At 41.7% G+C, this 27,756-nt stretch overlaps 1 protein-coding gene across 1 annotated transcript; it reads right to left on the minus strand.

The window, feature by feature from the left end:
- Nucleotides 1–1,069: 1,069 nt before the first annotated feature.
- vps53 (VPS53 subunit of GARP complex) lies at nt 1,070–27,756 on the minus strand. Its single transcript, XM_061073561.1, has 22 exons — nt 27,631–27,756; nt 27,134–27,214; nt 26,143–26,192; nt 25,981–26,047; nt 20,499–20,585; nt 19,889–20,004; nt 18,594–18,713; nt 16,628–16,706; nt 16,362–16,505; nt 16,115–16,257; nt 15,494–15,635; nt 14,301–14,381; nt 13,947–14,041; nt 12,639–12,881; nt 10,554–10,701; nt 10,097–10,179; nt 9,934–10,012; nt 9,014–9,162; nt 8,845–8,914; nt 8,603–8,740; nt 3,539–3,643; nt 1,070–2,802 (listed from the first exon to the last, which is right to left on the minus strand). The coding sequence occupies exons 1-22, from the start codon at nt 27,715–27,717 to the stop codon at nt 2,632–2,634; spliced, it is 2,478 nt and encodes an 825-aa protein (XP_060929544.1). The 5' UTR covers nt 27,718–27,756; the 3' UTR covers nt 1,070–2,631.

Here is a 27,756-nt window from a genome sequence, read left to right on the forward strand (position 1 = left end):
TTTATAATAACTTTATTTATAGAGCACTTTTCAACACACAGTGCTACAAAACAAGAGAACAAATGGTTAGAACACAGAGAGGAGCACAGAAATAGATTTAATAAAAGAGATTATTAGTCCTGCACTTTATGGAAATTCAGGAATATGCCGGCTCCTGGTACAGGCGACATATGCGGTTGCCTAGGGTGAAAAATGCCGAGAGGGCGGCACAAGAGACTGAATTATCATGACGTGACACGTGCGATGTAAAACAATATATTAACGTCACACCATCATCCTCTAACCCCGGGACGCACCGGAGGTAGAAGCGCCGCGAAAAGCGGTCCGCCTCATTTCCTCGCCCATGTTCGCACCGGCAGCGTAATGCCGGTGCGAACCGGGAAGCGCCGCTGCCACCCACACAAGCACATCATCTCCTGTGGTGGGTGGGGGGCGGCTACAGGCTTGCGTAGGTCAGTCACCTGTGAAGACCAGCATCATTTACCCCTGAACCAGCGCGGAGAAATGCGCTCCCAGGGATGAGCCAGCCCCACGCCACTACGCTGCCATGGGTGGAACCAGGACACCAGTGGACACAGGAGCTGGGTCCGAACTCATGGGTACGTTTGGCAGGCTGTCGTGTTGGCAGGACTTAAACCACCTATTCATTGCATTCATATTATTATATGTAAATTTAAAAACAAAAATGAACCATAACCATTTCAAATTAAATATAAAAAAAAAAAAAAAAAAAAAATTATTCGATTAAATAAAAAAATTTAATTAAATTAAGTGGGTTTGTAACATTCGTGCACATCCTGCGCAGAAACCCACTGCGCAGGAATTGCACGCGCAGGTTTTTTAAAAATTTGTATTGATGTCACCATCCGTGGCTCCGTGGACAGGCAAGCCAGCATCTAAAACCTCCTCCTGGATGGGCTCCCTGTGTGAACAGACATGCTGCGGTGACAGACTGCGGTTAGAGTCAAAGATGAATCAAAAAAAGATTAAATTATCAGGTGCACAATTCAGAAAGCACCGCAAAGTAGGAGGAAAAGAAAGAACAATATAGAGGTAAGAATCACCCCGATTGTGGACATCATTAATGTTTATTTTTGTCGACATGACATGATATGCTATCAGTACAGCTGATTTCAGACTCTTTTTATTTTTTGTTATATATTTGTATTGTTTTTTATAGCTTACAATTTTGTCTGCCTGTGTGTGCATTTGTATACAGTCCAAAAGTTATTGTGGATGCATGACAGTTTGCGTGTGTATGTTGGGGGGGCGCCAATTTGAAATCTCGCCTAGGGTGCCAACATTGCCAGGGCCGGCCCTGATCATGAGCCAACTGGGAAGTTATCAATCTTAAAATATATCCTAATTGGGAGCCAATTTAAAATCGAATAAAACAAGTGGGATGTGATCTTAATTGTAGTTATACAGCCTGTAATCGTTTCAGAGTTTTCTGATTTCTGACATTAGGTATCTGAGGCAGTAATGTTTACACTGATGCATTTACATGAATATATATATATTTATATATATATATATATATATATGAAGCCGTGAGACACTGAGAGGCCCTGGCATCAAAATCAGCGACCATGGAAACCAGACTTCACGGGAGTTTGGATTTTCCTCCACCGGCTGTGACATCACATGAGGCTTAAGAGACCCAGAGTCCTGTACATGGCAAAGTGCAGAGACAAACCCAGCTTGTTTTGTCTCTTTTATGACAAAAAATAATATTTTCCAAACCTTAAGTAATTTGGCCTGAAAGTACAGTGCAGCCGAATGGAAGAATAAATAGACTCCTGCTTAAACAAACACGAGCTTTTATGTCAATGCAAAAAGAGACAGAGGATTAAATTATTGAAGTTGTTTGGACTGTAAAAGCACAGCACCGACCGCATACGTGTACTTAATGTTTACATAGACAGTATATACCCCATTAATTGCCGCCCCCCATTCCAGGCAAAGGCCCAAGCCAACAGTCTTCAGTTAGCTGGTTTCCAAATCAACGACGAGAGTTTTAAATGCCAAGACAAAGATGGCTCAGCGACGACGCAGGAAATCCAAAGATCCTCTTTGTTCCACACTCAGAGATTTGTTTTAGGTCGCCGCTCACACAAACAATCCCGACACCTATGACGCATGTCCACTCTAATGGGTGGCAGTGATGCGCACACACACACAAACACACACACTTTAAATTAAAAATGATTGAGGAAAGCCATAGTTATCCTTGAAGAACATTATATTCAGAAAACATCAACTTTAATTATGATCAGCCTCTTGGTGATCATCGGGGATTAGATGTGTACCAGAGAGGCAGCCAGCGGCTCTCTGAGCTGAATCCAGTTAACAGCAGCACATTCGGTCTGTGCGACAATGTACGAATGTTACAAAGCTCAGGCATTAGTGTCATGAGAAGAAAGAGGAAGTTACAGAAGCAAAATGACAGATGTAGCAACGAATAGCAGTTTCTTCATACTCCAGCATCAGCTCAGTTTCACATCACTGTCAGTGAGAAAATTCAGTCCGATCTTTGCTCTTTCTTTGATTCTCCTTGATGATGGAAGTTTGTGAGAAGAGTGAGTGCAAGAGGTCTCATCCTGCAGACTGTTTTACTATCAATGTGTCTGATCACAGTCTCTTCTTGATGAGTTTCTCCAGTTTACGGATGCGGGACGACTCCTGCTCAGGGGTGGCGGCACTGAAGGACAGAGTGGGGCCTCCGTCCGCCCCGGAGGGTGGAGTGGGCAACCTCTGCCTGAACAGCTCCAGCATGCTGCTCTGCTCACTGCGCTTCAGACCCTAGACACACACACACACAAACAAACACAGAGAAAATGTGTGTTCACATTACTTCAATCCTAAAGCGATTAAAACACGTGGATTCTCATTATGTAGACAGGTCTACTTCTTGATTGCCATATAACGTCCTGTTGTAGTTTTCACAGCATTTTGAAACATCAACATACGGTGACCAACTGCTTGATGAAGAACGGATGCCAAATTTTGAAAGAAAACACACAAATCCTCATTGCGAGTTTGACCAGGTTAAGGTTGTCAGAAAATGCTGTTTACATGACAGTGTCTCACTCAGACTATCTGCTTACTCAGGTTAATCTCAGAATAACCTGGAGGTCCATGTAAACGTGTTAAATAAGGTTAAATAACACATTGGAAATTTTTGGAAAACATGAGGGGAGATGCAAAGCTAAGATGTTGGGAAGTACATGTTTGTTTTCTTGCACGAGAAGATCAATACCACCCTTGCTTCTCTATGTTCAGTATGAAGCTGGAGCCAGCTGCATCTTTGCTTGACTTAAAGACTGGAATCTGAGGGGAACAGACACCCTCTGTCCAAAGGCAACAAAATCTACGAAGCAGAATCTATAAAGTCACCAGACCATACAAAAATAAGTGTTTATGTAGAAGATGTAGATATAAGAGGTTTCTTCTCATGCAACCCTCAGCAGGGCAGCACATGAGCAAATCTCTTTAAATTCTGAAGTATTCCTTTAAACTTCTCAACCAACCCACTCACCTTCATGTCCAGAATCTTCTGGAAGGTCTCTGGGTTGCCATCAGCCAGGAGCTTGATGTAGTTGTCAACGAACACCACTGGGGGTTCATGTGGGGCCATCACCACCTGCAGGAAAGAGCCGAGTTTAGTGTTGCTTTCACCCCCCCCCCCCCCCCCCCTTTTCCTGTGCACCATCACGGGATGACCCGGGAGATCTTTAAATGATCCCACATGGGGCGGCTGTGGCCCAGAGTGAGGGGGAAGGGGGGTGGTGGTGGTGGTGGTGGTGGGGGGGGGGGGTGGGGCTACAACTGACAGTACCAAGTTGTTCTGGCTGCAAACAAAGTTGAGACGTTGGTTCTATATTTAGAAGCCCACTCTTTTACACACCAATTACTCCACGCATGAGTGGGAACGAATTAGCTCCAGCAGTAATTATTTTGGGGGGGGGGTTATAATGAGTCTGGGCAAAAATCTGCATTAGTCAAAAGAAGTTTAATGGAGCTAAAGTCTCTCTGGCTCGGATTATGTCTGTTGTTCCCCCCCCTCCCAAAAAAAGAGAATGTGTGGAAAAACGAGGATCAGATAGCGATTCTTAAAGCCGCGGCAAAGCAGGCGGACCACCACATGGCGGACAGACCCCCGACTCCTATCTCAAGCACATGCGTGGGCACAGGGACCCTCCTCTCGCTAAACGTTTATCCTCTCCTTCACTTCAAAAAGAGCCAATCTGCGCTTTCAAGCTTTACTGTTCTCTCATTTTTTTTCGACCCAAGGTAAAGCACACGGGAAGGTGAGCCGCGCAGATAAGGGGAGAGAGGAGAGATGAGAGGCAGGGGAGAGAGAGAGAGGGGAAGTGCAGGCATGAAAGACTGGAGATTGTGTGGAATTCTTTGCTTTCCTTACTCGCCCTGCTGACTGAGTGATTTACTTAGCAACTGTCTTGGAGCCGGGCCAAGGCAAAGGCCTGCAGCGACCTTATAAAAAAAAGGGGGGTGGGGGGGGGTTTAGAATGAAAACTGGCATTAAAAGAGAGAGAGAGAGAGAGAGAGAAAGAAAGTGAGGAAGGGGAGGAGGGGGTATTCAGGCTGAACAAGGGAGGGGATGGGATGGGGGGGTGGCTTTTGAAACACTTCCCAGAAGAGAACTTCAGAGGTGGGGAAGAGAGAGCTGGAGCTGTGCTGGTGGGCTGGGATGGAAGAGCGTGGAAAACAGCCACGTCTCACAGGCATCGCAGCAGCCAGGAGACGCCGAGACAGACGGACATAAAGAATCCTACGTGCTTTGAACACAACTCAGCACTGTCGAACATAACGGGCGACTCAAGACAACACATTCATCTCCACGGAAGATGATCTGACAAGATCTTAATACGTGAAAATCTGAAAAATAAACGAACTATTCAAAACGACAGACCCAGAGACTATGTGTAATGTGACAAACGCACCCAATGGTGCAGTTTCCCCAAACCTTACAGACCATTCTAGCTTCTTTAGCTCATTGTTTTGTTTTACGTTAGAATATTAGGTTCAATGTTACTGTTTTTTCTGATAATAAACCCAGCGTTCACTTCCTGTCCAGCACTAAACAGCAGAGAGACAACAAGCACCAAGTTGTAAAACATTGTGGAGCATTTAGCAGCAGAAGTGCAGACGTTTCCTTCAGGATTCAACATTGAAAACTCCTGATGTTAGCACAAGTTCACTAGATGTATGTATATCTACCATGAATCTGTGCAATATTAAAAGGTATGTAATGCTTCTGCTCCATTCTGTCCATACAGTATTCTTATTCTATTAATAGCTTGGGCAAGGGTTTGTTAGTTAGCAGGATTACACAAAAAGTACTCATTTGATTCCATTGAAATTTTGTGTAGGGCTGTGGCAAGACTTAAAGAAGAACCAATTCAATTATGGTGCAGCTCTAGAGCACAATATTTCATGGATCTTGATGAAAAAATCTGGAATGTTTGACCTTGACAGGAAATACAATTTTAATTTTATTTGAATATTATTACTATGGTATATCTTTATTGTCTTTATTTATTTGTTACTGGATTCCCTACATATTTGTTTACTAATGGAGGTTCCTTGTAAAAATGTCACTTGTTTGAATTTAAAAAAAAAAAAAGTTACAATAAACATCCTGAATCCTGAATCTAGGCAAATGAGCGCTCATAAGTTGATATGCGAATATTGTGTTAACATATTTGCTTGGCTGATGAGTAGCACACAAAAAAATGTTACTAAATAAATTAAGTCTGAGTTGAAACATTAACGTTTCCATTTGTGTGAGATTGGTAACACAATAAATAAATCATGCAGCTTTTTATATGGTTAACAATTTGTCTGTCTGTCTCAGTCTGTCTCTCTGGACTATTATTAAATTCTCAAGAGTACTAATACAAACTTCAATCCAAAACAATTTGATTTCCATACTTTGAAATGTGAAGGAATCCCACAGTGGTCTGTGTGTTTAAACCACAAAGCGAGCTTTGAAGGTTTAAAGTGCTCCTTCATTTGTTCTAAAGAACTGCAGCAGCTTCTTGAAGCGGCGGAGCTAGATCTAATCTGAAGTCGCAGCTTCACTGAGTGTAATTCAAGACTATTGTTGAGGCTTGGCAGAGGAATTCCTGTATTGACCTTCATCCACTGGGTTTGTCTTTCAGATGCTTCAGTCTCAGCCCAAGGTGGAAGCAATTACCTTTAAGTAACCTCCATGTTGCACAAAGTCCAAGGCTAAATCGCTGGCTGCAGTATAAAAGCTTCTCTCCACTCGTGTGGGCTTTTCATTAACAATGGCCAATGACATTCACAGATACTTAAGGCTCATTCGAAATAGTTTTTCTAAAAGAGGGACAAAAAGTATTTTCTGCTACCAGGTAAAAAATGTAATACTTATATTGTTTTGTGGAGCACTTTTGCTCCCGTTAAATTTAGCTTGAACCCTAACATCTGTCTATCTTTTTAAACGTCACTTGCAAGTTCCTTCTGTTGATTATCAGGCTTTTAATTTTGATATTTCCTCTAGTATCAGATTACCAGTCTTTACAATGATGCTTTTGTCCTCCATTGTCACAGTAATGCACGTGAATCACTCAAAGGCCTTCTTGCATGCGTCTGTGCCTTATAGATCACATTCCAGCTGAAGGGGCCCGCTGGCAGTCAGATTCCAAAAAAAGCAGACAGTGATGTGAACGCATTCTATAATTCTATAATGTGAAACCCTCTTTAATGTTTGGCAGATGAGTGGAAATGTATGTACATACATTCAGGGCATTTTCCCATGGGAACAAAGACACGCCTTATACAGGCTGCGTGTGTGAGAGTGGGAAGCAGAAAGTAATAAGAAAAGGTGAAAAGGTTTTGTCTGACGGACAATGTTTTACACAGCTTCTCAGACAAAGTCTGTAGAACCGGATCTGAGGCTACATCCACACTACTACGTTTTCATTTGAACACGAATCAAACCTTCTATGGTGACGCCAGGCAATCACACTACTCCAGAGTTTTAGCGCTGCTAAAACAGAGACGTTTGAAAACTCCCGGGCCCGTTCAAGTCTGGACACTCTATTTGCTGATTGGGTCTTTACGTCACAAAGTATTCTTCGCTGATTCCTCGGGTTACTATCACATGGCCCCGTTCGGGAAGAAAACAATCTACACTAGCCTCCACTACAAGGGCAGAAAGCAACATGAACAATGAATTACAAGCGTTACTGACCCGGTTGTCTTTGCCAACAGCTGTTGTGCAGCTAAATTCAACCCTTATCTTTTTGCCATTGCTGTTTCTCATTTGCAATCTAGCATGCCTTCTTGTTTACACCAGCAGACACCCAGTGAACATGAGGGGTCACGAGATATACATTTTCAGGTGTGTGGGTATGGAAATGGATTAAAAATGATACGGAGCCAAAACACAATGTTTCTATTGTATGGATGTGGTAACGTATTAATGCCATTCATCCAAAGTATTTTATTGTCTGCCACTGATGCATTGTTTTTCAAAGTAAAGGCAGGAAAGACTCCAAGAATGAAGGTCAAACTGACTGTTGTAAACATCAAGACAGTCCAAACCCATATAACTACAGGAAGGAAACAAGTCCTCCCAGGATCCTACGGGAAATCAAGGGACAGGCAGGCATGTGTGCATTTCTCTTCACTCCTGGGACATTTAATTAGCGTGGGGTTAATACATGGCATCCACATACCAGTGTCCTCCAGCGTCTTGTGAGATAATTCTGAGGTTACTGGCTGAATGCTGTGTTTTCCCTCTGCACCGAACACAACATCCAAAATACAACATGCTATCCCGGGTATGTGGTTGCTTATTTATTTGCCCACTCCCACATACTGTGTTAAAGAAGATGATTGTGTACGTTGTGTTTACTCGTCTCTCACTCATTAAACCAGTCGTGGTTGGTGAGCTCCATTCCCATTGCGACCTCATGGAAGGGGGGTTATTTTGTGGAAACAAGCTCATAAAGTGCTATTCTGAGAGGGGGCTGAAGAGGCAATTAAAGGGTTATTCTGCCTACATATAAAATCGAGGTAGATAATCTGCTTGAATGAGTCAAGGCAAAGAATTTACTACCAACCACAAACACTGGAGGAAAAATGCTGCTGCGTCTTACTGTGGAGCATTAATCAGTGGAAAAAGCAGTTAGCCGCAGATTACACCACATTATTCTTTGTTAAGCGTTAGCATCAACACCAGAGCTCATGTTTTACTGCATATGTCAGAGTTTCGACATCAAATCGGTTAAATGGCAAACAAGAGATAAAGGAAACTCTCTCACACAAAAGGGTTTATTTAAAAACTCCGATCCTTTAAAGGTCAGAGAAGGAAACTCTGGTTGTAAAAATGGCCAAAGTGGATTTTAGCCACCCAAGTTAAGTGTCATAAAATCTGAAGTGCCCCGTAAAGATGGAGTGGTTCTGATAATGTGTTTAAGTTGAACTAGTTTCTATTTACACTTGAACTAACGTTCTCTTTAAAATCCCTCAATATGAGATAAAAGTTCCTTCAGTGTTTATACTGTAAAAGGTAAACGGTTTGAAATAATCTCTGCTGTCCTCCTCTCACCTTAAGTATCATCTCTGCTCTGGTCATTCCTTTCACCACTATCTTGGTGTAGCTGGCCGGTGCCTTGCGGAGCACCTGGGAGCCTATGGAGGGAAGATCCAACAAAACAGTCTTCAGGGAGTGGGTGTCGAGGAGGAGCTGGTGGTGCAGGGAACAAAATGCAAGATTTTAACATAGCATAGCAGTGCACATATCAAATGGAATGCATGCTTTTTTTTCTGCTTAAGCTAAATTAAACTTACTTGCTCGGCTCCCACCATGCTGATAGGCTTACATCTAAACAGGTGGTTGATGAATTTGGGAATGAAAGAACTAAAGAGAGGAATAAGTGACACATATGTCAAATTCAGGAACCTTTAAATAGTTTCGAAGAGTATGCCAGTATAAAAAGTGTGTATAAACGTGTAGTACTTTGTGAACTTGATGCAGAACTGTGTGAAGTATTTGCGGGTGGAGGCCAGGTTGTCTCTGATGATTGGCACATTTTGTTTAATGTGCATGATGATTGACGTCACATAAGGACTCTGGTCACCCACGTGCTCCACACTCTGCCACGGCATCTGAGCGGAGAGATGAAGGACAGAAAAGCTTCAGCATCAGAAGATAACGCGCTATTGTTTATCGTCAGGCTCATGTGTCAATCCATTAAAAACAAAGACATTTTTGATGTGGAAATTCTTAGGTTTCTTTGTTGCATTTTTACACTTTTTTTGGATAAGGTTAAATTGGTATTAATAAGGTAATGACACTCTAAAATGCAAGACAGACCCACCAGGAGTAAAAACAAACAATTATTTCACTCTCATAATATTTAGTGAAAACTTCAACCAATAAAATTCTTCGGACCGAAGGACCTTATTGGCCGACAGACCTGTCTGTTTGCTGCATGGACATGCAGGTTTTCCGTCTGCTTCTTGTGGCGCATTCGGGCCCGCGTCATCAAGGCATGTGAATGTAAATGTATATAACTTACCGAATCCATTGCTTTGGTAAACAAAAACTCACGTGCGTGCGCGGAGGCAGTAGATTGTAAGTCTGCTTGTAAATAAAGTTTCTTCAAAAAAACACCGCGGATGGGAACGAGGGGGTGGGGCATTGGAGGAAGGCGGGATGATTTGAATGTGCTGTAATTCTCAAATGCAACAAAGGTAAGAGTCCCTTTAATGATGACTGACAGAAAAGCAGCGTTATGACGTCTTCTTGGCGGTTTCCGGCCCTTCTGACTTTTCAGTATAGTTTGAACCAAAACATGTTGCCTCAGACCTAGCCTAAGTTTCCAACATCTAAACAATTATCTGAACGGAATGTGTGAGTGTGTGACTGTGTCTCACCTTGCTCATAGCAGTGAGGGCAGGGTCACAGGCAGAGTCCAGATCTTGAACTATCAGCTGAATGCTGTTTGAGATGACACTGAAAAACATAACTGACACAATTACCACATACTCTTGACATAATAGAGAGAGACAAAAGAAGCTGTCAGTAAGTGTCACTTACGTGCTGAATGTATCCATCTCTCCAGTCAAGTTAATTCTCTCCACCAGGACTTTATCTACCTTTTCCTTTAGCTTCTCTTCCAACTGGAAAACAAACAAACATAAAAAAAAAACACATTTTATGTACAAGTTTTGATGTATTTTTAAAACACTAACTTAAAATTGTAACTGTAACTGTCACAGTTAATTCCTTAAATCACTGAAACATAAGTCAGAAGTCTATTACTACTATCATGATATTAACTTACACTGTCATTGCCATTAGGATAAATTATAGACAAATATTTACGATACGTGTGTGTGTGTGTGTGTGTGTGTGTGTGTGTGTGTGTGTGTGTGTGTGTGTGTGTGTGTGTGTGTGTGTGTGTGTGTGTGTGTGTGTGTGTGTGTGTGTGTGTGTGTGTGTGTGTGTGTGTGTGTGTGTGTGTGTGTGTGTGTGTGTGTGTGTGTGCACATGCCTGTTGTGTGGTAGCCAAACAGTACTCCGCAGTGCTGAGGATGCTACAGATCAGACAGAGCTCATCTACGGTGAACTTTGAAGCATCTGAGAATTCTTTCTCCTTCAGCAGACTGCTGATAGTGAGACCCCCACTGCTACTGTTGGACCTGGTACAACAAGAGAATGAGAACATGAGCAGTGGATAAGTGAAAGAAACATGTTCCATATACAGACAGAAAAAAAGGTCAGATCCTGCAGCTGCTGCATAAGGGCTCAAGTTCAGTTCCCACCCAGCCCTTTGCTGCATAAGAAATAAATAAATAATGTAAATAATGCCAAAATATTTTACATGTATATTAAAACAAACAAATGTATGTCTCTTATATATAATAAATGTGTCTCTATATGTATCTGACCTGATCAAAATTTAAATAATCAGAGTCTGCTATCTTAAGGGGGCATTTTGTATTCTTCTTCAGTTTGACAGATGTCCTGATGTGTTGTCATATAACTGCAATTATATAGATTATCAGAGAATTGCTGTATTGAGATATTATTGTTATTGTGGGCAGTGCATTGTAAATAGTATTGTATCATTACCCTGCAATCACCACCCTTAGCTGAGATCAATGACACAATGTTGTGATGTTATTCCTAAGACTGGCTGATGTGGACCCCCTTTGTTGTAAGCATTAACAAAATTCATTAAACCACAGATGAGGAAAAACATTTTAGAAAGCGATACACAAGGCGAACGCGAGTATCAATGTGCTGGACCAATTAGGTTTCAGTGACGATCCAGTCATTAATTAAATATCAAAACAGACGTAGTTCAACGAAAAGCTCTTTCTAGGGGCCTATTTCAAAACCTCATACACCCAGTTCACAAGCGCTCAATATTGAACAAGCATGTTCACATGTGTTTGTAAGTGTAAGTACTTGCAAAGTATTGAACAGCATCTTCGACTGAGTGTCTGTTTACAGCTCAGAATGTGGTACACATTAGTCAGTGAACGCAAGTGTGTCATCAGCATGCATGCATATCTGACACAGAAACAGAGCACGCCTCTGTCTCACAGCCAGTGAGTTCTAATGTGGCCAATGAGCCAGAGATGTTTTTGCTGGTAGCCTATTAGGCTTGGCCACAACATAACCAGCTCCAGATCCCTTATATCGTGCCATCCCAATCCATCAAACCCAGCAGCACTAAAGACATTATGTCTCAAACAAAACTCCTCAACAGCCCCAATACCAGAGCAGGGGAAAGAACAAATAAGGGTGTGACATGCTTGTTTGTGAAAAGTTGGTCTTAAATAAATCTGTGTTTGTGTTACCGGAAAATCTAATGATTCACTCTGATGGAAAATATCAAAACACTAGAAATATAAGCATGTGAATGCTCCTGAGAATTTGTTTCAGCTGCACAATCTTTGTTGGACTGATTCGATACTTTTCAGAAAGAAATGGAGGTCTATGGCAACATGAAATACCAGTGTCAGAAGAGTCAAATTATTATAAATTTTTGCTTTATCACAGTATCTGTTGAAAGTTTGAGCTTTGAGTCCACACTGGTTTCACATAGCAGAATTAGAAGCAGTTATGGGAGTGGGAAAATACTGATGCAGCACCTTGTAGCACTGTCATGCTAATGCTTACCTTATATTACTTCCGCCAAGGAAGTTATGTTCTCGCCCCTGTCCATTTGTTTGTTTTTTTGTGAGTTAGCAGGATGATGCAAAAACTACGAGACAGATTTGCACTAAACTTGGTGGATGGATGGGAAATGGGCCAAGAAAGAGCCAATTTTAGTATGGCAAAGATATGGACAAAGGGAAATGTTAATCACTTTCTCTTACATTGCAAGAGTGAGTGTGTGCAATTTGGAGCAGCTCGACTGAGGTGAAGGGGACTGTTGGACCTTGGTATGCATGCTACTAAGAACCATTTTAGTTTCTGCATTGATTGTCTCTTAGAAAACTTTGCCAAAATAAGTGAAAACCATTGTTTTCCCCTAGTTCCTTGACATTAACAGTACAACTTCCCTCACATGATAATTCTATTAAAAGACTTTTTGTATAAATAACCAAACCAGAACTGATCTTACTTTGGAAGGTTTCCAGAGAGGATCTTCCAGGCATACTCCCTCAGGAATTTCTGGAAGATAGTTGTGAGGGCGATCATTGGTTCTCCGGTGCTCAGCTGTGAGCACTGCACCATGCACTTCTTGTAATAGACAAAGAGGTCAGCACAGCTGGGCAGGACCGCTCCGCCTTCCTCCGTGCCCACCTTGGGTGGGCCTTGTGCTCGGAAGTCAGCCACAAACCGGTCGATCAGCTCGCCTAGGTTCCTGCAGATGTCCGTAAAATGTACAGCCAAACCCACACAGGTTCACACGCACATGCACACACACGGGTGGTTGGATCAGGGGCACATGAATGAAATCAAAACATTTTAACATTAAAAACACATGATTGCTGTGTAATCCCAATAAATACATGAAAGGATAAAATAACACACAGACAGACACTGAACTAGATGGATAAACAGGAGGAACTATTTCAAGCATATCAAAATCCTCAGTACTACATTCAACAGGTCCACGGTTAGTTGGTGTGGTCCGAGCCAACTCAATATTGCAACTGAGGCCAAACGCAAAACAAGCAGGCCACTGTTCTCTCCTGCTATGCCCCACTAGGGACGAGCTGATCTGGCCATTGCCTGTTTCAGGCCTTTGGACAGAAGTGAAATGAGGTTGTAGCTGTAGAATAGGTCAATCCTGTTCACTTGGACGAACAAACAGTGTTGTACGCACCAGCAAGCCAAGAGCTGGGTGGGGGGGTGCATGCAAGCACAGCAGAACCAGGACTGTGTTCAGTTTTAGGAGTGATCACCATGACTGTGGGAGGGGAGGGACTGATGGAGGGGAGGCGAAGGAAGGTGGTAGAAGACGAGAGGATGAAGAAATGAAAGATTAGGCTGGAGGAAAATGGAAAAAGAGAGAAATAGATAAAGATCGGAGAAGGAGAGGAGGAACGAAACAAAGATTTTACTGTAAGAAAGAGACCACAGGGACACAAAGATTCAGGAGGTGAGAATGAAAGTAGGCAGATCTGCAACGGCAGAACTTAATCTTTTACCTTCCTCTCTCTCTTTCTCTCAGTGTCTGTGGTCGTACAGCTAATGGGAAACATTTCTGCCACAGTGGAGACAGAGGCATGTGCAGAAACAAGAGATGGAAAGACAGCGGAGGCAGGGAAGTAGAATCGGAGGAGGAGGATCTGATTGATGAGCAGGAAATGGAAAAGGAAAAGGAATGTATGTGCCAGGTTAACGCACAACCTGCTCCTGATTCTGTGTCTGTCTGCGACAACACTACTCTGGTCTAGTCTGGTTGTATGAGTGTGTTGCTCACTTGTCCTGGGACTCTATGTAGACATATAGATGAGGTTCGAAACACTTGGAGACAATGCCGTGGAAAGGGTTGTCAGGAGCTTTGGGCTTCCTGGGCTGAGAGAGCAGAGAAAAATGGGCCGTTAGTCAAACAACAGGGTCTAGTTGTAGCTGATGAGTTTAAATCATTAACATTAACAGTGGGTTAATGTTTTGCTTTCTATTAGGTGAGCAAAAGGTAAACGTCAAGATAAAGCAGTGTGGGAGACACGTTGCCTTATAGTTAAACTGCCCTTGAGAAAGTCCCACATCTAAGGACAACTGATGGTCTCTATGCTGCAAAAAGGTCAGGTTGGGTCAGTCGAGATCATCTTACCTTGGCTAGATCCACATCCTCACCTGGCTCGTCCTCCAGGAAGGGGTTGGTAGGTTCGAGAGGGCTTTCTGATCTCTTTTTCTGTAAAAAAAAACACAGAAATGCTCAATTGTAATAAGCCAAACTGCCATTTAGAATGGTAACAATACTCCTGAGTGTAAGAAGTTTTATAAGATTACCAACAATGTTCTTCATCGATTCATCTCCATCTTTCCATGTTTTTAAAAACCATTTCATGAACAGCTTGGATGAACCTGCACCTCCAGTTATAAAATTGCACTCAACCAAATCCCTGATTGAATTACAGAGGCCAGCAGGCATGGGTGTAAACTGAACTCAACACAAAAGAGCCTCTGTCTGGCCAAAATATTATCATTTCCAAACATGATTGGCCTAGAATGTGCCTCAACAAAATGAATCATCTGTCCAACCTGTGAGAATCGCTTCCCCCTACACATGCCAACATGAGTGGGATGAAAAGGTTTCTTCAGGCTATGACACCAGAGTAGCCTGTGTGAGCGGCACTTACATGAAACTAGCTACAAATCAGCAGTTTTGTGTAAGTGTCATTGTAGTAAAATGAAAAGCACAAAGCCAAACTGAATGTAAATTGATGAGGTCTCAAAGGAAGATGTAGTTTATACACTCACAATAAACTTGCTTTAACTTTAACCATTTGACAGGATTTTTGGGGGGGGAGAAGCTGTGATTTCATATTGCAGGGAAGTTACAATATATAAGTTACACTACAAATCTCTCAATCAAAACGATAATTTAAGACCTAGTTTGACTATGTCCTGAAGCAGTGCGTGGGAGTTGAGTTGCAGTCTTCTCAATCTTTGAAGATGAAAATCTACCTGGCGCAAATCACGTTCACGGCTGAGGTAACATGTTAAAGTTTTATTCATGTTAAACACGGCAAATGGCAATGAATAATCGTGGTCCATAACGAGTGTTTGATACAATCAATAGAAGGGAAAAAAAGCCAACTGGTTACCAGTGTGTTTTTCCCTTGTCATACGTTAATTATCCCCATAGTTATGGCAGGGATGGTCAAAGCCATGGGTAAAGCCGTGAGACACAATTAAAAAGCAACCAAAATGAAACACCCAGTTACCCTGAATAAAATCGGAGAGTAAATAGATCTATTGTTAGAAATGTATTGTGTGTCTGTGTGTGTGTGCGTTTCTCACTCCAGGTACGTCAGTCAAGGTGGATCCTGTGAAGCGTTTGGCCAGTAAACCCTCGAAGTTGGTTGTTCTCTGAATGGCAAAAAGAAGCAGTTTCACCTCAATCTCCTTTGCTCGGGTTCGCATCACTTTGGCTAGCTCCACCCTTAGGAACACAAAAACACACACATAAATATGGACAGTTTGACGTTATCAGATTTCAATTTCTACCCTTTCACATCAAAATGTTCCACATAATTCTTATTAGTATAGATTTCTTTAGGCGAAAAAAATGTCTTGTCAGACTGGTTCCAAGTGACACAACAATCTACTGGATGTTTTTCCTTGATCTACTTTCTTTTCTCATGAGACTGCGGGAAAAAGATTGAGAAATGTGGACACTAGGTCAATGCTCATGTAGGCCACCTACGTCAATAACACAGAAAGTGGCACACAATCACTGAGTCATGTAAATCACGCCATACTGTGCCAGTGTGGTTTACTTCAGGATTCAGAAAAGACCAATTTCTCAGATCCTGTCTGTTTAATTAAATTTCAGAGATAACCATACAATATTCATTAAAAAAGATAAATCATCTAACATATCATTCATAGCATAAACCTATATGTTGTAGATGTGTTTACCTGGTGATGTGGCAGAACTCCACCGCAATCCGCTCAGTCATGCACCATTCTTCAGGAAACATGCGTCCATATTTCTCCTCATAGTCCACCAGCTGCCGTTTGATCCAGGCATAGCGGCGATCGATCTTGTCAAGCCAAGCAACCTGAGCAACCAATGAGCTATTATCATTAATATCTAGAGACCAATTCAACATTTACTGCAACTAATTTTGATCTCCTAATTTATGGAATTCCATTTCTAACTCACATCTTGGTTTTCCTGGAAGAGCACCAGGTACTCTGAGAGGTGCTGCCTGATGAACTTTTTGATGATCTCTTGTTTGATGCGGGGGTCCAGCACGTTGGCCACCAGGCAGGCGTCTCTCAGCACGTTACTGGGACCACCTGTTCTCTGGATGGATGTGATTGGGATTCAAAGTTAAAAAATAAACAGGACAAAGGAAAGAATTTGTCAAGAAAAAAAAAAACAGCAATTGAAGAAAATCTAGATTCTTATTCAAAACATTTTTGTACCTTGGAGCCCTGAGAGGGGAAGGCTTCTTCAAAATCTGCCAGGATCTGAGTCCCCAACTCACTCTGTGCAGCTTTTACTCTAAATGGGACAAAAATAAAAGCACTGAACTTTACATTGTTCATTGTGACTTTTGTCGGGCGATCTTTTGGCAGCTGACGATTTGGGGTCACATGTTGCGATCACCGTGGACGTTGAGTGTGCAACGGCCGTGTTTGATTTGGGAGAACTCCTATAAGGATTCATGCAACACCAGTGAGCTCAAAGTTTTCATAGTGTACAACAAGTAAGTTAATTGACAGTGAATCCAGTCCTAAGATAGTTTGTTCCCTCGTAGGCGTGTGGGATGGGTTAAACACACACAACACCAAAAGTCATTCCAGTCGTCCAGAATAAACAGGCGAGGGAGGAGGAATAGTATCACTGATGGATACCACCTGAGCTTAGAGCAGTCATTACAAACACTAACTGTGGACTAAATACCGAACTATCCACTTCTCTCTCTGAACTACTGGGTATGAATCTCTTATCCCACACACCCTGCAGCTCCTGTTTCAGCTGCATCCCACTCTGATAAATTGATCGGAATGTTCTTATCGAATCATCTAGTGTCTACAGCTGTTTTATCCGAATGAGACCAAACAGCTACTCTAATTAATAAGTGGCTGCACTTTGTCCACTGTTGTACATGTACTGTCTAGAGAGTAAATGGTGCAGCTATACATAGCCAAACACAGCATCTCTCTGTGAAACAGTGGAGTATTGTAGTTATGCTGGTGAGAAACACATCAAGCAATGATCAGGAGAAGTTGCAGTGTCCAGTAACTTTTGCCTCTTGCTGTAATTTTCCAGACTCTGCATATGATCTTAATACTGTCCCTAACTCCAACCCATTTTTATCCTTTATTGTCTGATCTAGTGCTCGTCTTTGCATTTGTCTCATCTCATCTTATGTGTCTTACTCTGATGAGTCAGGTCAGTCCAGGTCTCTCACAGAGAAGTAGTTAGTTTTTTCTATTAACGGTTTGTGTCCAGCTGTCTGCCCTGCCTTCATATCTTTCCCTTCTCCCTGTCTCTCCTATCATCTGTTTCTCCAGCAGAGTCACTTCTTCCATGCAGCTGTTATTTGGTATGAACTCTGTCTGCCACACCTCAGTCAAAACAGAACAGAAGGTCAATCCCTTCTTGTTTTAGATGGCCGAGACCACTTTGAACCTGAAGAGCAAGTTGGCCAACACGCCCCAAACCGATTCTGGTGGTCTTGGAGAATAAAAAACAGACAACTGCATAATAATGTACTTTGTTGTGGGTGTGTGTTACCTAAATATACTGTTAATTTATATGCACCATTTAACATGCACAGCAATCTCAAGTGCATAGTGTAATAAATGAATCTTCCATATGCACCAGTAGCAGCACAAACATGGAGATACAGACACACCCTCAGAAACTATGCCTCTAATCTCTGCCTATGGAAGAAATGCTGGCATAACACAACCCTATTCAGTGTGTTTCCTTCCTTTGTGTTCCTGTATGTGTGGGGTTGTGCATGCATGCGTGTGAATATCTGCATAAACAGGATTTAATACGCAAAATACCTCCAGCAAAATACTGTAACCACTTTTCAACAGTTCAGCTGGCGAGTTGTGGAATATTACAGCTGTATTGAGAGCTAAGCTCCTCTTAGTCAGCTTGAGCAAGGCACTAAACCCAAGAATAGCTGTAATGCAACTGATATGCGCAAAGGAAGTATAGTGGAGGAAAAAATGAGAAGAAATAACCTTATGTGAGCACATCAATCACTGGTGTGTGGGTGTGTGTGTGTGTGTGTGTGTGTGTGTGTGTGTGTGTGTGAGTGTGTGTGTGTGTGTGTGTGTGTGTGTGTGTGTGTGTGTGTGTGTGTGTGTGTGTGTGCGTGTGTGTGCGTGTGCGTGTGTGCGTGTGTGCGTGTGCGTGTGTGCGTGTTACCTCTCGGAAAGCTGTCTGATCTGGGTAATGCCCATGTACTTGTGGAAATGTTCCAGCACGTTGACCACTCCCTGCAGCAAGTTGGCAACTTCACCATACTGCCTCTTTCTGGTCATGGCTCTGGGACAAAACACACATGTCAATTAAATCCATTATTTTATAAAAGAAAAAGCATTGATACTCATATTCTCTGGACATTTACCCCCCACACACATTATACTCCTAACATACTACATTATTTTCTAATCTATGCTATTGTTGCTCTCCTTTGACTCAACTCCTGCTTTTATTGTGCTACATTAATGAATCTGACTGGACTTGACTAAACATGTGCACCCATATCGCTCTAGTATCCATCTAACTGTATCTTCTCAACTCTCAAACTGGCTTCATATAAACATGTGGAGAACAGAAGAATATAAATCTTAGATATTAAGATGCTTTAGGCCCTTCTGGGATCTGCACAAGTTTTGTTTCTCTCCATCTACACAAGATTTTCTCCTGCAGCTTTTATCACCAGGCCACTGATTCTATCAACATCTCTGAAAATGATCAGACATAGACTGTGTATAAAGATGGACAACTTGTCCCCAATCCTCCCAATGTCAAGAAATGAAACAAAATATTCTGGATACTAATGTTGCCATCTTCCATCTATGACGTAATTTGGAGCCACCATCTATTCTGCACTGTAATGATCATTGTGTGTAGCCACGGCAACAAGGTCTAGCCGCTTGACCAATCGCGAGTTGGTCCCGGCTGTCAATCGTGGTGTTTTACGCCAATTTTTTAGCCTCATATAACTGATCAAAACCAAAGTTAATTGAAAAGTGAACTTGAACGTACAACAGTGTGATCTTTCTAAAATGATGGAGACCATTTTTAAAGAAAAATTCATTTGATATTTACTTTGACTTTTTAGTTGGTCCATGTCCCAATTGCTAACATTTAGGAGCTGGGTTTATGACCTGTACTGCAGCTAGCCATCGAGACATTTGGGCTTTACTGTTAGGCAGCCGTCATGTCATCTATCTTTATGAAGAGGGTGCGATAAGACTACAATAAAACCCCTCCCTTATAATTATGCTGGTGATTTGAATGTTATGTAAAGGTTTGATTCATTTCAGTTTTTATTTGGATAGTGCCCAATCACAACATAGATTATCTCAAGGCACTTTACATAATAAAACAAGATCTGTATTGTACAGTCAGCAACTGAAACTTTAACCTAAAAAAATGATCTATCTCGGGGTAAACCGTGGGAGTATTTTGGTGCAAAATGTGATTATACCCACTCTAAAGAGTCCACACCCCCCGCCAACATGTGCAGGTGGTTGAGGGTGGTGATGGATGTAGTTAGGTGGCGCTTGGCATGGTCCAACTGCTTTATGTCCCTCGTAATCTCCTTAACCTGTGCAGGGAGAGGAACAAGTCAGACAGGCTCTTCTACAGAGAAACACGAAGAAGGAAAAACAAGCATGGGGGGGGGGGGGGGGGGGTAATAGTACAAATTTGGAGCTGGTGAAATAATAATAGGAAAGTTCCTCACTCAGCCCTACAGCCTTTCTCTGACTCTCACTAACACACACACATAGTCTCACATGGAAGGTGCATTACATTGACTTTAAATAACTCTCATCACTGTCCTATATTGTAACACCAGGAGGATACAGGTTGTATCTCCAATGTGCTGGGGTCATGTCCCTGCTAAGCTTCAACAAGCCACTGTGTGTGTGTGTGTGTGTGTGTGTGTGTGTGTGTGTGTGTGTGTGTGTGTGTGTGTGTGTGTGTGTGTGTGTGTGTGTGTGTGTGTGTGTGTGTGTGTGTGTGTGTGTGTGTGTGTGTGTGTGTGTGTGTGTTCGTGTTCGTGTGTGTGTATGTTTGTTTATGTGGTGGTGTACATACCATTTGTTCAGACTTCTCTGCCTTGTCCTTGATGTCTTTGATTTTGCCAAACAATTGTTGGATGGCAATCTGGGCCTCCTCCAAAGCCTGCACAAAGCAAACAGAGCAATAAAAATAAATTAAACAAAAGTACAAAAAGGACACATTTTAACTACTGTGTATGAACCACTAAGAATGTGTTTGTGTGTGTGTGTGTGTGTGTGTGTGTGTGTGTGTGTGTCACACAACACTACAAATCAGTGCTTAGCACATCCATGTTAGATGCCAGAATAACAATATAAGCAGAAACAGCAACGGGAAGTGGTGAAGGAGCAAAAAAGCATTGATTTTAACAGAGAGAAGTTTACATACTGAGTGGACATCTAGTCAGTGGAGATATGATGGGTCCAACTGTACAAGATCTACTCTGCAGTTTGGCATATAGCAACACCTAGGGGGAATGTTTACACTCATCTGTTTGTTTGTCTGTGATCAAGATTACATAAAAACTACTGAACGGATTACGACGAAACTTGGTGGAAGGATGCCATATGGAAAAGTAAAGGAAAGAACCCATTACATTGTAGTCGCGGATCAGGGGGCAGATCCAGAATCTTTTTCCACTTTCCACATTTTTCAACATTGTTGTTTATTTCTCAGAAAATAATTTATGGATTTTTACGAATGAATATAGTTATCTTCCATATCCATCCCTCACAAGTGAACTGTCTCCCTCTACCACTATGCACTGAGCTGACAAACTATAGTGTCCTGTGTATTAATTGTGAATGACTCAGCCTATAAAATGCACATTAAACTGCATTGTGGTGTCTGTGGAAAAACCTAAAAAAATAAACACGTGGTACAATAGTCTTGATTTTCTTTTATGCACAAATTCTTGGGCAGAGAATTTTGAAACCCTGTCAGCAGTTAATATACTCAAATAATTCCTTATTACGCTTTTAATTTAATCCATCACCCCATGTATATATATTTAAAAAACTGTCAATGACAATTTACTTGCTGACCACACTTAGCCTATAATAATGTGAGAATCCGGGCAGAGTGAACATCTGTGTGTCAGTTGTGGTGTGCCGGTCTTTGTCAAATTTCCAAGGGATATTTTTTTTCTATCCGGTCTCACCACTGGCTATGGTCCATGTGAAAATGTTGAGTCCAGTCCCGGCTCTAGAATGGGACCGATGTCAAACAGACTAATTGGACTAATTGACAAGCTATCGAGATACCTGAGATAGATGGGTTTTAAACTGGCATACAGGCCATATGGCTTAGCTCTGCATAAAAGCTGTCACTTTAAAAGGCTAAAGAGGTCATTAGCAGTTTTAAGAGCCTATAAAGCCAGACAGAGTTAGTCAACATTTGACACATACAACTGTACGACGGCTGAGATGCTATTCTACTATTTCCCCATCGTCTGACATGGCAGCTGTCCTTTGATGGTCCTAAACAGAGATTTCGCTCCGACTTCTGATGCCAAGGTAATTGGCTTCACTTGGCCCGGTGCTGTGGCGGCACTGCAGACACAACTTCAGACTCACACACACACACACACACACACACACACACACACACACACACACACACACACACACACACGAGGAATGCTAACAGCCGGCACCAGCTGTGCAAGGAATTTACTACTTTTACAAGCACCTCTCGTAGACAAGTGAGCAGCGAGTGAGCAAAGGGAAAAACAGTGTACGTGCATTCAAACAATCTCTCTTACACACACACATACGCACGAACGCACACACGCACACACCTTGCAGTGACAGCAGTGGATTTATTTTCCTTTCTGTGTCATGTCACAGAATAATATCTGTGTGTTGGAGTCAAAGTTAAGACGACCCCATATATAACCAGGTCACAACAAATCCATTCTGCCATTTAACCCTCTGAAGGGAGTAAACCTGACTGATCTTTGGCAGCATTTTCACATTCTCTGTGCATTTTGGCTCTTTATCAGGTTTATTCCCTGTCCTGAAAATGCATATCACATGATCACTCTCATACACTGGGCATACGTGAACACAGGCAGCATCTCGTTGGTGGTTGGTAGTTGCAGAATTGTCACAGATCGCGACAATTCTTCAACGCATGTAAACAGTTGTAACGTGGCAGAATTTAACTGTGCAACAGATGTTAGCAAAGACAAAAGGGTCAGCAACTACTGCTGGTTGCTGTAGTCCGGAAGAGGGTCCTGTGATAGGAGTGGACCGAAAAAACCCAATTAGCGAGCACTTGTGAGGATCTATCTCATTGTTTCCAAACATCTCAGTTTCGACCCGTCTAGACTCAAATGCACAAAGAGTCTAGACACCCTAGAAACCTTTCCAAACTTCTCAGTGTGAGCGATTCTAAAACTCTAGAGTAGTGTGGATTCCAGGCCTATCTGTAGCAGCATTGATGCGTTTTCAAGTGACAAAAAATAGTCGTGTGGATGTAGCATTGAAAAAACCGAGGAGGTCTTTCTAACCTTCAGTTTGAATGTAACTCTTTCTTTTCATGCCTCATAAAACCCTTTGTTTGTTTGGTGATTGGAAAAATAAAGAGGCAGGTTATGTGATTACTCTCTGATCTGAGAGTGAGGAGGAAGGGAGTGGCACTAAATCTCTGAAGAGCTTTCCCAAAGCAAACTGCACGCAAAAGAGACCAGAACCTCCAAGGCTACAATTGTTGCTCATGCACACTCGGCTCAGTCAATCTGGCTCGCTTCCTAGCGCTCATTTCCTGTATTTAGCCTTGAGGAAAGCAGAGAGAAAGACCACTGCCCAGCAGGCGCCTCCGTGCCCAAGATGTTATCTGCTCCCACACGAACATGCACATATGCACACCAGTGTATCTCTAACATGCAGTAAGGAGCACATGTTCCGTGGCACACATTAAGTGGTATTATAGAGTTAGAAAGAAGGAAAGGGGAGCTTCTTTCCAAAAACCTAAACAGGAGCAAAACACACTGCAGTCATTCCTCAGACAGACATCAGCTTGACTTTCTAAAGTAGAGGGTATACGACATGGTACATCTGACCACCCCATTTAACAGTTGGACCACTGCCTGGGTGCAACACTTCATGTAAACATTTTTTATGTTTTACCTGACAGGGATGAGAAAAGCTACGAAAATGATTTAAATCACCATCTCTTCAGCATTTTGTTAAAAGCAACTAATGTTGTAACACTCACTAAAAGAAGTTGAGGAACAAACTGAGTTTTACAACTGAAGAAGACAGACAATCGAAACACTTCAAAACTGTAAATTAGAGAGAGTACAAAAACAGCAGCAGTTTAGAGTAATAAAGTACAGTGAAGTAGTATTAGACAGAGCTCTGAGCAGTTAAAAGGATGTTAACTAAATAAAAGAAGCTGTGTACAGCCTTTTCTGGGTCAACATTAAACATTTACATTTAAGTCTATTCTATAGGACGACCACCCAGAACTATATCTTTAAATGCAGCTTCCTTGATACCACAATAGACTTAAAGAAAGAACGCATGTTCAAAAAAATTACACACATAAAGATGCCAAGCTACAAACCTCAGCAACCAAGAAGGGTTAGGGTTAGAACCACAATTATCCAGATTTGATTTGCAGTAAATAACTTTAAATTGCACCAAAAGAAAAGATCCATGGATCTTTTGCAGGGATTAATTAGGTGGTTTAATAACAGTTTCCTGAAGCAACCGATGTAAATGGAGCCTTGAAAGCTCATGAAAACAATTCCTGCAGGTGCACCAACTTTTGTTGATGACTTACAAGCCCTTTGTCTATACAAAAATGTTGCATCTAACTTTGTTACTGCACGCTACATATGAGAAAAAGGCCACTACCAAGGGACGTTGGGTTGGTTGGTCAGGGGGTCATCTTATACAACAAAAAATTACCAAAACATATAAAGGTAAGGACAAATTATAGAAGGATAATGATGAAAAATAAGCACATTTATGATGAACTGGTGGGACGTTACATTTGGTCTGGTTTCGAACCTGCCAGGGCCTCTATCTATGGAGTTTGCATGTTCTTCCTGTACTGGTTAGGCTTCTTCCCACAGGTTAGCTTTATCGGCAACTCTAAACGAAGCCCCCCCAACTCCTCAAAGGAACAGAATTACAGCTAATAAACAAATGAATCAACAAGTGCAACATATTTGTGGGAACTTTGGCACAAAGAGCGCATCGTACAATGGCAGCTGTGTGAAGCAGGAAACTCAGCTGGCATATTTAAGTGTCTTATGAGAAAGTCACCAATTCACCCTACCATCATTTGTCATCTCACTGTGTCAATTCATTTCAAATAAAACTGTGGGCTCTGTCCCTCAACAGAGATTTGATCACATCACCAGCTGCTACGACACATTCAAGGTTCATGTGCAATAAATCCAATAGAATGTGGACAGGACAAATAAGATGTTAAGTGTAAAACAGCAACTACCACACTAAATACCAGATATATTACCTGCCAGGGACAGTCTCATTTCCACACTCTAATTTAATTAACCAACTCTTGACATAAAAAAACACAAGGAAAATCATTCCCCTGACGTCCTCTAGTTTGTTCTCTCCACTTATCTTTGCTCTCTTCATCCTTCACTACAAATGTTACCATCTTGGGTTTCAAACTGGGGATCACATTGAGCTCAGTGAATGAGTTCAGTAAATAGGAGAAAGGACTAAACTGCTGATCCTGTCGCTTTTATTCTATTGCTGCCTTTATGCCTTCATCACCATCTTGAAATGAACACCTCTCCGCCTTTCCATCTGCGGAACAAATTTTCCCTCTGGAAATGTTGGAATGGCTCTGTGGGGCTGGAAAAATAAACTCAAATTATTGTGTGTGACTGTATAATGTTATTGGTCTGGATGGGATTTAGAGCGTTTCTGCTACTGCAACGGTAGCTGACTGGGAAAGACAGGGCCACCGAGCCAGACACCCTGACGACAACGCACACCTAATCATGTCAGTTGGTCAGAACGTACGCGGGTTGCCCGTCAGGTGTCACGTTCCTCTTAAGCCACAACTCCTTGACAGAGCGAGGACCTGGATTAAATCAGAAGGGGCTGCTCTTTTCTGTCGTGCTCCCACAAGAAAAAGCAAGGACTCAATAAGGCTGGGTTTAAAGGAAATCTAAGTATTTACATATGGGAATCCATTTCCCAGACATGTTTTCCGTAAAGAGAGGCAGTTTAAGCAGCGGGAATGGATCTGAGTCATCTTGCCCTTTTCCATGGAAGCAGTGTGGAGAAAGGAAAGCTCAGGAGAGGGGGAGGAACATGTTTGTCTGGGTTGAGAGCAACCGATGGCACCATCTAACTTTAGGGGACAGTATTTTACAAAACATGTGATGAACAGGCACAGTGGTGATGAGCGTTTAAAATATGCAGATGTGATTGTTTATCTCCCTCTATATGGTCACCCTGCTGTGTTATTACAGTGCGACAAATTCAAAGTTGATGTTTGTTTCCTCGTGACTTTCAGCTCAACTCACCTGTCTGCCATCCTGGCCAACGTTGGTCTGTCCTCTCACCACCGTTCGGATGTTGTCGTCCAGACGCCTGAGAAATGCGATGCAAGAGGGCAGTCAACAAAAGATGAAAATAATAAATCAAAAAAGTTGACACGTATCATTATACCATTTGCATTCACTCACCGAATCTTGAGACGAATCTTGTTAACCACATCATCAATGTTGGCCAGGGACTGAGAGAAAATATTAAGACAAGAAGTCAGAAAAACATTAAAAATTATTTTACCATACATGTTTTCTATGACTACTAATGTGTCGTGCTGTTGACCCAGAATCTTACACAAAAAAACAGAAGTACCATTCATCTAGCTTGCATGTGTACAAACTATCATAACAATATTCATATCTGGTCTATAATATTGACAACTTGTATTTAGTAACACTACCTGTTGAATACAAACAAAACGCAAGTAAGTGAAAATACATCCAGCTTTCCACAGTACATAGGCACAAACTATAGGATTACAGTGACCCCTCATGGAGACACAGTATAGATACACATACATGTATTGTTTATGGATACTGCATAGTGCATAGTTTATTTAAGATAAAGTGCAACACTATATTTAATAAATATAGGATATATAAAGTAAGTTATGGTTGAATTACATTTTTATTCATGCAAAGACAAAGTTCCAATTTATGAATGAATGGGCCTTTAACAATATGGATATTGAGATATTTCACAGAGGAAACCTTTCAATTAGCTACTTCACTTTCTGGGTCTTGTTTTGTGGTTTTTGGTAGAGCTTGTAAATAAAACAATAGCAATCATAGCAATATAACATAAGTCGTAAACAATTGTAAATTATACTTTTGCATATCGTCGGCACAGTGAGGACGTATAACTCATAATTGGTAGACATCAGATTTGTAAACTTTTGTGCTGCTTATAAAGTGTTGTAATAATATAAATACAAAAATAATACCACAGTTATTATGATAATTATGTATATCAACTGAACATCTGCTGTGTAAAAGACCCATTCTTTTAATATAAAAGACAAATTGTTCTCAATTAAACAAAGACAAAAAACTGTCAGTCTCATGTTAGAAACAATGATCAGTGTTAGTGTGTAGCTGCAGTTGTGTGTGTGTGACAGTGGCCAATCACCTGCTCGGTGGGGAACAGTGTGTTGATGTATTCCACAGCATTGAAGTCTGCTCTGTCCAGAGGGTCCTGACTGGGAAAAACCTTGTAAACAAAGACACATAAAACACTTTAGTAAGAAAGTCATGGCTGTCTGTCTCACTGTATATCTGAGACTTCAATGTGCATCAAGGTGAAGTCTTGTAAGGGGATTCTCAGATGTATTGATAGAGTGACAACCTGTTAGATGAGTAAACCAGTGAGATTACAGATGCTGTGTTATCAGATATCTTAACATTATTCCCAGCTAACGTTACAACAAGACTTTTCTCTCTATATATATATATATATATTATATATAGCTGGTGGTCGTAATAGCAGCGTCACAACCAGAGAGCAGCAGCAGGGTGTGATATCTTGCTAACTGCTGTTTGTGAGTGTGTGTCTATGTGTGTGTGTTACATAGACCAGCAGCGACGTTTAAGAACACACATTCACCAGTAAGTAAATAAAAGACCTACCTGCTCAATGGCGAGCTGCACCTCCGGGGTGAGATGCAGAATCGACTCCAAATCCTCCGCCAACTCGAATTCTTCGTCCTCCATCATCGTCAAAACAAAGCTGCAAGAGACGTCTCCGGCGAAACA

Source organism: Limanda limanda, chromosome 6 (genome assembly GCF_963576545.1).
Source record: "Limanda limanda chromosome 6, fLimLim1.1, whole genome shotgun sequence".
NCBI lineage: Eukaryota > Metazoa > Chordata > Actinopteri > Pleuronectiformes > Pleuronectidae > Limanda > Limanda limanda.